This window comes from Sinocyclocheilus anshuiensis, unplaced genomic scaffold (genome assembly GCF_001515605.1).
Source record: "Sinocyclocheilus anshuiensis isolate Anshui unplaced genomic scaffold, SAMN03320099.WGS_v1.1 scaffold393, whole genome shotgun sequence".
Lineage (NCBI taxonomy): Eukaryota > Metazoa > Chordata > Actinopteri > Cypriniformes > Cyprinidae > Sinocyclocheilus > Sinocyclocheilus anshuiensis.
In genome coordinates this window covers 2,077,976-2,087,616 of record NW_015536501.1, presented here as the reverse complement: position 1 = coordinate 2,087,616, position 9,641 = coordinate 2,077,976, and the positions used below count along the sequence as shown (strand labels likewise).

Here is a 9,641-nt window from a genome sequence, read left to right as displayed (position 1 = left end):
AACGGGACCAACGGTTCATTGGTCAATGACACGGACGTGTTCTCGAACCAGTTCGTTCAGCCGGTGTGGCAGATAGTTCTGTGGGCCATCGCGTACTGCTGTATAGTTCTGGTGTCGGTTGTTGGAAATATCACTGTCATCTGGATAATTTTAGCGCATAAGCGCATGAGAACTGTGACCAACTATTTTCTAGTCAATCTTGCGTTCGCAGAGGCTTCTATGTCGGCTTTCAATACCGTTATTAACTTTGTGTATGCAGTGCACAACGAGTGGTACTTCGGACTTGTTTACTGTAGATTTCACAACTTCTTTCCAATAGCAGCTGTCTTCGCTAGTATTTACTCTATGACGGCAATAGCCCTGGACAGGTGAGCGAGCCATTAATCTTTTTCGGTACCTTGGAGGTCATCTGAATATCATAGTACATGAATATCCATGGTATATATCGAACGGCACTGTATTACCATCACTTTACAAGCATGGTCCTACCACAGCACTGTAGGGTGTAATGTATCACCATAGAATTGGTTACTGAAAGTTACTTCTGATGTAGCCTAATAGTGTAGACTATAACAATTCTATATAAAACAGTAGTGAATTCATTTAACATTAAAATTTTACATGCAAAGTTAAAATGTACATTTTAATGTAACCTGGACCCTTTAAATACTTTCGTCAGTTCAAGAATGATTTCTGGAATTTTATATTATTTATTTGAAAGAATTATAGAGCAGTTTCATGTCTATCCGTGCACTGGTTCAACTGGTCTAGGCAGATGTAGGATTTATAACGTAATTATTAATGCAGTCATTTTTAGAGAATTGGTACAGTAATCTAATTACACTGCTGAAGATCTAATGAGTAGCTAATTAATTGCTTTTTTAGAGTAATTTACCCCACTCTGTAGGCTACCACAGTAATATTTTGTAATCCTAACTGGGTATAAAACACGTTCCTTCATCTCTGTTCCGTGTGAATGCTACAGATGGATGCTGAAAAATATTTCAGCATCTCTATTGGGGCATTTCTGATTTATAGTATGCTGGGTTTTTTTGTACTGTGGTATTTTTACTTTAAGTAACAGGCAGGCTTACCTTAAGTTCTTTGGAGTACCAAGTAAATGCCATAGTACATGAATAATGCCACTATTCAGTATTGGCATATGATACCATCACTGTACTATACCACCACTTTTTGGGAGGATGGAATTGGTGGTGTAGGAAAACTGTTAAAACTCAAAACAAAGCCGCATCCTTTCTATTCCATCTGAGAGAACCCTTGGTTGCAGGAAAAACCCAGCCCACTAAAAAGACAAACTCAACTAGTCATCTCACTCACTCCTCAAATCAAATCAGCAGGACTGGGCAAATAATTTAGGGGGAATTCAAGTGGATGATGCTCCTTTGAGTTTGCATAAATAGCAGGTCATTGCCTTTGTTAAACTCCCCCTGCAGGTACATGGCTATCATCCACCCACTCCAGCAGCGCCTGTCGTCCACTGAGACCAAGCTGGTGGTGGGGGTGATCTGGGCCCTTGCGCTGCTCCTGGCTTTCCCCCAGTACTATTTTTCCAGCACCGCTCAGCTGCCAGGACGTGTCGTGTGCTACATCAACTGGCCAGAGTACAGCGTGTGGGATTTTCAAAAGACGTAAGTCTGCTCTGTCAAATTCAGTGATGATGTATCTGTAAAATGAAAAATTAAAAGTGTCACATGTGGCAAATACTCAGAGATAAACTTTGTTTTGAACAACCTAAAATGCATATTTGTTGGACAGCCTACCTGAAGTATGACATTTGAAAATGTCGAAATACACTGGAAACTGGATATGAACTACAGTCAAACTCAAAGCTTGAGTGGCACTTCAAAACACCTGAAAGGAATACTTATGCCATTTCAATAATAATATGAAAAAGACAATGATAATTCAAATCCGTCATGGAGCTCTAAATTGCCCAAAAATGCATACTCACCTCCTCCTCTTTTCCTTCCATTCTGGCACCTTAAGCAAAGGCAACAAACTTTGAAGTTTGTGCAGTGTGGTCTATCTCCTGCAAGGCAGCACTGCCTATTTTAGCAAAACACCAACAACATAACAATGAAAAATCTGACAATGCAATTGAAAACAACATTAGGGACACCATAGGGTGCACTCTCAAGAGTATTCAGTAGGTTCGGTACCAAGTGTGTGGCATGGTTTGATTTATGATATGAATATTTGAACTGTGGCTAAATAGCACTACACACCATCTTGCATCTTACTCGCATATATATCAGCTACTGAATGAGTTTTGATAGATCTTCACACATGGCCAGCGCTCTAATTGCTACCAACTCCAATCCGATTCTCCAATATCCTGCCAGTCTCCTGCAATGGCCGCATAGGTAACAGGTGCCAACGGCATATGGTTATTTCCATAAAAGCTTAGTCGTTCACCCAGGCTTACAGTCAATCTTCCTGCAGGCTTCCCCGTCACTCCAATGCAGTGAGCAAGTCTACCTCCTTCAAGGGACATAACCTGTCAGACCTCACCAATCTGACTTTGCAAGAATCATTTCTCGAAGTTGTTCTTTAGCTTTTGTCCGCCCAAACTTTCTTTAAACGGTACAGATGGTCACTAAAGGGCCAAATCTTGGTAACACTCGCAGTCGAGTGTTATCAATGAACCCTGTTTAACTGGCTGGTAGATCTTTGAGTGTGATGATGGATATAGCCAGGGACGGACAGAAAGGGGGAAAGAGAGAGAACGGGAGAATTAGATTCAAAGCAGCTAATGTTTTCTTTCACACACATATTTTTGCATCTAGCGACTGAAATCTGCAGGATTTTGGCAAGTGAACTGCAGGCTTTTGTTTTTGGGCAATCACCCGTCACGTTAGCATGATTGTCTTCTTATTTCACAACCACAAAAGGCAAGAAGCATTTTTGAAATTAATCAACTGGACAATATTAAATTACCTCTCACTCACAGAGATAGTTATGGATGCTTGAAAAGCAGTAAAGACCCACAACTCATTTGCCTCATCCTAAATGGCATGTCTGTAGGACGTTCAATCAAAACAAAAAAATGGGAAAAGGCATTTACATTGCTTTTTTTGGACAGTCTTGTGGGACAGGGATTCAGAACATTTGTGGTAATGCGTGAAAGTCCTGTGTATATTTTCCCTCCATACCTCTCTGGTGAGGTGAGTGTCTTTCTAGATAAGCCTCAAGCTAATTAGCATGTTGAATTGTACAGCGCTCCAAAAGAAAAGAGAGGCACTGTCACAGTGCCCGAAACCTGCGAGCATTCACAGTTCACGATTCAAAAGTTTTCCAGCGGTTATTTTTAAGTGGCAGCTAATGCGAGAAAACACTCGGGACTCTGAGGTGTTGGTGTGTGGCATCCTTTTGTGTAAAATGTGCACTGAAAATGTGTCTCAACAACTTTGGGTCTATTTTCATCTTAGGTTTCTTGTCTTGTTCTTGTTCGTTGGCTGCCTCCAATTCCAATTCTCCATCTGGCTGTTTTCTGTCTCTTCCTCTCTCACAGGTATTACATCTGTGTGGTTGTGCTTATCTACTTTTTGCCTTTGCTCATCATGGGTTGTGCTTACCTGGTGGTGGGATGTACTCTCTGGGCTAGTGAGATTCCTGGAGACTCTTCAGACCGCTATCGAGAGCAGCTAACCGCCAAACGGAAGGTTATCAACTGTAGAGCAACTCACATAAAAGCTTAAATGTCAGTTACCTTGCTAAAAAAGACCAGCTTGGATGGATAGTAACCTAGCAACATTTACCAGTTGAAGTTGACCATCTTTGCTGGTCTTTTCAACAAGACCATGTAGGAACATGATTATTGTTTGCTTTAGGTCACTAGATAAGCAACAAATCCAGGTTTTTAACTTACTTCAGCTCCTTCTACTTTAAAGGGTTAGTTCACCCCAAAATGAAAATTCTGTCATTAATTACTCACCCTCATGTCGTTCCAAACCTGTAAGACCTTCGTTCATCTTCGGAACACAAATTAAGATATTTTTGATGAAATCCGAGAGCTTTCTGACCCTCCATATACAGCAATGCAACTGAAATGTTCCCAGACCCAAAAACGTAGTAAGGACATTGGTAAAACAGTCCAGGTGACATCAGAGGTTCAACTGCAATTTTGCGAATCCGCAATTTTTTGCGTCGTGGCTTTGCAAAAATTGCAGTTGAACCTCTGATGTGTTGTCCGTCAGCAACACCACATGCATGTGTTGTTTACAGAGGAAAGCAATGCGCATGCATCATGGTACTCTCTATAATGGCAGAATACTTGATTTGGAGGAGAAAAATGGTTGAATAAAGTTATTTTTGTTTTCTTTGCGCACAAAAAGTATTCTTGTAACTTCATAAAATTGTGGTTGAACCTCTGATGTCACATGGACTGTTTTACCGATGTCCTTACTACGTTTCTGGACCTGGGAATATTACAGTTGCGCTGCTGTCTATGGAGGGTCAAAGAGCTCTCGGATTTAATTAAAAATATCTTAATTTGTGTTCCGAAGATAAACAAAGGTCTTACGGGTTTGGAACAACATTAGGGTGAGTAATTAATGACAGAATTTTCATTTTTGGGTGAACTATCCCTTTATCTTCTGTAGGTGGTGAAGATGATGATTGTCGTTGAGTGCACCTTCGCCATCTGCTGGCTGCCCTACCATGTCTACTTCCTGCTGCACCAGTTCCTTCCCCACTTGTTTGAGGAACAGTGCATCCAGCAGGTGTACTTAGGAATAATGTGGCTTGCCATGAGCTCCACCATGTACAATCCCATCATCTACTGTCTTCTCAATGACAGGTAAGAGTTGGTTTAGAGGCAAACATTTCAGGTTTAGGGGCAAACTTATCATGCAATACTCTGTTCAGGTTTCGAGCTGGATTCCAGCAGGCATTCTCCTGGTGTCCTTGTGTCCCTCAAGGCTCATATGAAGGTCTGGAGCTCAAGTCAACTCGCTATCTTCAGACACAGGCCAGCATTTACCGTGCAAGCCGAATGGAGACCACAGTATCCACAGTGATGCCGGTTATCGAGGGGGACCTTCAGGAGAATACAAATCGATGTTCAATAGATCTCACGTCTAATGGTTCTTCACAAAGCGCCTCCAAGACTGTATCAGAGTCATCCAGCTTCTATTCAAGCAACAATTTAGCCTAGAAAGGAATGTAGGAAATACTTTCAGTGTTAAAATACCAATCTTGTGAGGAGAAGGGCAAATGATTCACGTTCCAGCGAAGGTCGTAATGTGAGATGCAACAAACCAAAACAGGTTTTTAGGTTTTCTTGGGGATGAAAGGCTAATGTGTGAAAACTTCATTGTATCTTGGTCAACATAACATCTAAAGACTGTGGAGCATTAATACTGTCTTTGTGTTTAGCAATATTTTACTACTTGGGGGAGCCGGCTAGAAATCATCCCTGTAAGTGTTCAATCCAATCAGCATTTGCTCCAGGACCCAGTGGGTTTGTTTAGGAAAACTTGACCAGCTGATCCCCTTGGCAACGATCTGTCTGTCGTTACTGCTGTTTGTTGATGATACGATAGCCAGCGTAACGACGTGGAAGCGTCTGCACCTGTTGTTGCATATTACTGGACTCGAAGGTGACAATGTAAAGGATTTGTCTGGAAGGCAGAGGGTCATGATAATTATAGCACAGCGAGAGACAGAAAAATTGACTTTGTACTAACACAGCTACTTCCATTTATATCGTCATAATTCTCTGTTAAATCCGGAGTTTATTATTAGCATGCTGTTGAGTATCAGTTGCAGCTATACTGCCTTTACAAAGAAGACCATGTTAAAGGTGCTGTATGTAGGATTGACACCGAGTGGTTGAACTAGGTATTGCAGTCCAAATTCAAAATATTGGAGTGGGGTTTTTTTTCGCCCGGCCCCTCCTCCTCAGTCAGACTTGACGCACACGCAGGTTGCCATATTGACGACACCAACAGGAACGAGAGCACTTGACGATGAATGAAATGAAATGCATTGTATTTTCCACCAACTGGCAACCCGGGGTGCCAAAATACAATTGGGTAAACTGGCAGTGGGCGGGTTTCACAAACCAAAACAGAGACCGACATTCCGGCCCGGAACGCACATTTTCAAAGGAGGATAACTGACTAGCATTGTTTTTCAGATAAACAAGTATGTTAACTTAGCATGTTTCTTAAATATCTGCAAACATATTATGGTATTTTTATGCTTTAGTAGAGTCAAAAACTTACATACAGCACCTTTAAATACATTTTACTGTGGTTATATTTTTATTATTTTAAGTCTATCATTTTTTTTTGTATCTTTCAATAACAGTGTTATTTATGTACATTAAAACCTAGCTTTTGTTTTGTGGCCACCGATTGTATTATCTTGATAAAAAAGAAAGTGTATAAACAGACATTCAGACATAGATATTCATAGAGGTTGTGCACTGTAAATATAACACCGTGTCCACACGCGACACGCGATAAAAGTTATCTTTTCCATGTAAATTAGAGTTTTTGTCCTAACTAGCCGGGACTGCGACACGCGAAATTTCTAATTTAGAAACGGTTTCTATTTCCGCGACGTCGCGGCTGCAACAACAACATACAAACTAACCTATATGACAGTAGATAATCTCCGGTGATTATGTGCTTTATTCAAAGTTAAACGTCTCTAATATGAGTTTAAATATAATTTTGTGTGACCTTATAGCCATACTGAAAGCAACAACAGATAGTTTACCTCAGATCTTGAAAATAAATTAAAGCAAAGATGTCCGTTAAAACCGTGAACTCGCTGCGAACCAACGAGTGTATTCCATAACAAAGATGTTATCAGTCACTCAGTATGTACTTTTAATGATGTTAAAAAGCTTTAATATTTATGAATTAGATTATAAGCGTATCCATTTCGTTGCGAGTGCAGTGCGCTTCAAGAGAGAGCCCGCCCACACACGCTTCTGATTGGCTGTGATATTCGGTCGCGTCTGGTGTGGACACCCAAATTGCTTGTAGCTGGACTCTTGTCGCGTCGCGTGTAGTTAGGACACGGTGTAAGGGCATAATGTCTATTTTGATATGTCTAGCTTGTACAGAAATTCCTGCGACAACAACATATCTTTTTCAGCATGATCAAAATCTAGATTCCAGTTAAGTTCTAGTTCTATGTGAGGTCCATTTTCTTGCACAGTGGTTGTTGTACATCGGTGTATAATATCATGATGTTGTTTGGTGTGGCTTGTGCTTGCTTTACATGCCTTTTCAGCCCAAACGGTAGAGGCTCTTGCTTTGTTGGGCAGGTGTGAGTGCTGCTTTGATGCTTGCAGAGGAACAAAAGAGCAGCGATGTTGCACCTTTTGAACTGCTGTGCAGCTGCATGCACTAGCATCTCCACTATCGTTATATCTCAGCCCTCTTAATGGACACGCTAAAACAGACAGAAACACAGTACTGGTTAGACTTGCTTTTACATTGTGCGACAAATCACCAGCTGCATGTTCTCATCTTCTTCTTTTTTATCTATTTGATTTGTGTTGTATTCATTGTCCCAACCAGATTTTTGAAGGCCAGATATTTTATCATGAACACATTTTTTGGGACCATAATATAAAGGTTATGCATCATGTGAGGACATATGTGACCCTGAAGCACAAAACCAGTCTTAAGTCGCTGGGGTATATTTGTAGCAATAGCCAAAAATACATAGTATGGGTCAAAATGTTTCTTTTATGCCAAAAATCATTAGGATATTAAGTAAAGATCATGTTCCATGAAGATATTTAGTACATTTCCTACTGTAAATATATCAAAACTAAATTTTTGGTTAGTAATATGCATGGCTAAGAACTTCATTTGGACAACTTTAAAGGTGATTTTTTCAGATTCTCCACCCTCAGATTCCAGATTTTCAAATAGTTGTATCTCTGCCAAATATTGTCCTATCCTAACAAACACTTATTTATTCAGCTTTCAGGTGATGTATAAATCTCAATTTCGAAAAATGGACCCTTATGACTGGTTTTGTGGTCCAGAGTCACAAATATGAGATGGAATGGGTCCATGTCTGTTCGATTTGGGATCTAGAAGGTAGTATGATCTAAAAGTTAAGTTGATTTCATTTTTAGCAGACATTTAAAATCTACAGTATTTCTTTCTCTAGAATATGGACCAAAACTGTTCATTCATGTTGTCAACAAGGACATAAACAATTTCTTTTGTCCAACCAAATGCTCTCTAAAATGAGAATGTCCTCACACTCTTAAAAATAAAGGTGCTTCACGATGCCATAGAAGAACCTTTTTGTCTAAATGGTTCCATAAAGAACCTTTAACATCTGAAGAACCTTTCTGTTTCACAAAAGGTTCTTTGTGGCGAAAGAAGGTTCTTCAGATTGCAAAAAGGTAAGAAAGAGATGGTTCTTTAAAGAACCTTTGACTGAATGGTTCTTTGTGGAACCAAAAATGGTTCTTCCATAGCATCGCTTGAAGAACCTTTTGAAGCACCTTTATTTTTAAGAGTGCACTATCTAATATCACCAGTCAACGACTTTTGCAATTTGTATATGCAAAAATCATGGTTTTAAAAAAGACAACCAAAAGGCCAAAAAGATGCTGTATTTCTCATTCCAACTTCCTGTAACAGTACATCATCAGTGGACAGAAAATAGTATGTTAAAATCATTTCATGGGATTTTCAACCAGACTACTAGTTAAGTTGTTCAGAAAAGCTGCCGACACCAGAAACATTAGTGACCACAAAATCAACTTTTGGCTGAGCCAGAAAATGCTGTCCAAGCAGTCAAACAATAAAGTTTTTAAAGTACCAGAGCTGCATATATTACACTCAGCATTCAAATTATTCTCATTTATGTACATATGTATGTAATTTTTTTCATGTAAAAGACTTGTGCATAAATTGAAGCTATTGCTTGTCTGTATAAAATACCTGAGAGTGTAAGAGCTTCAAATTTATAGCCTTACACTGTTAATATTAGACTGAAATGGAGGAAACATTACTGTGTACTTTGAGGCTTGGCATTGCTTCATTATGTTCTGCAAATGTACATTTGAAATGGCTCTTGTTTGCCTCTCTGCTTCGCTCAATAAAAATGATCAGATACAATTACCATATTCTGGTGTAATATCTTTTTTTAAAGGAAGAATTAATTCCAAACTTAACAAAATAACTTTGCAGCCTCTGAAATGTCTTTTCTTTTTTGGTGATGTAGCCAAGCAAATAAAAAAAAAAAAGGTTAAACTTCCCACTTAAATTAAAAACCAATCATTACTCATGTTAGAGAAAGAAGTTGATAGCACAAAGCTGAGACAAATGGACAGATATTATGGTAATTCGTCTCACATTTGTCTCAGCCCTGAATGAACCAGTGTGAAAGGGTCTGAGGAAATGTAGAGAAGACAAATGAAATCTTCAAGGCTGTGTGGGAATATCTGAGGCAGTAACTGTTTTAGCAGCAGTGCTGTAATCTACGTCCAGACACTTCTGAGAGTTGTCAGCCTGAAGCAGTAATATCCATTTGTTACCTTCCATATCTTAAAAGACGATACCCCGTCATGCCCCTCAGAATGAGCAAAATTATCTGAGCACTGCAATGAGATAAATGCTTTGACTGTGTTAAAT

At 39.5% G+C, this 9,641-nt stretch overlaps 1 protein-coding gene across 1 annotated transcript; it reads left to right on the top strand.

Annotated features, from left to right (window-relative positions):
* Positions 1-5,881, top strand: LOC107689601 (substance-P receptor-like). The gene is made up of 5 exons (XM_016487649.1): positions 1-368; positions 1,455-1,649; positions 3,533-3,683; positions 4,623-4,819; positions 4,888-5,881. Exons 1-5 carry the CDS (start codon positions 166-168, stop codon positions 5,174-5,176), a joined length of 1,035 nt encoding a protein of 344 aa, XP_016343135.1. The 5' UTR covers positions 1-165; the 3' UTR covers positions 5,177-5,881.
* The last annotated feature ends 3,760 nt before the right edge of the window (positions 5,882-9,641 follow it).

Excerpts from the sequence above, each read along its gene's own strand:
- LOC107689601 (XM_016487649.1), top strand. The coding sequence starts at position 166 with ATGAGAACTGTGACCAACTATTTTCTAGTCAATCTTGCGTTCGCAGAG. Across the intron at positions 369-1,454 it reads ACGGCAATAGCCCTGGACAG|GTACATGGCTATCATCCACC; the intron begins GTGAGCGAGCCA and ends CTCCCCCTGCAG. Across the intron at positions 1,650-3,532 it reads GTGTGGGATTTTCAAAAGAC|GTATTACATCTGTGTGGTTG; the intron begins GTAAGTCTGCTC and ends CCTCTCTCACAG.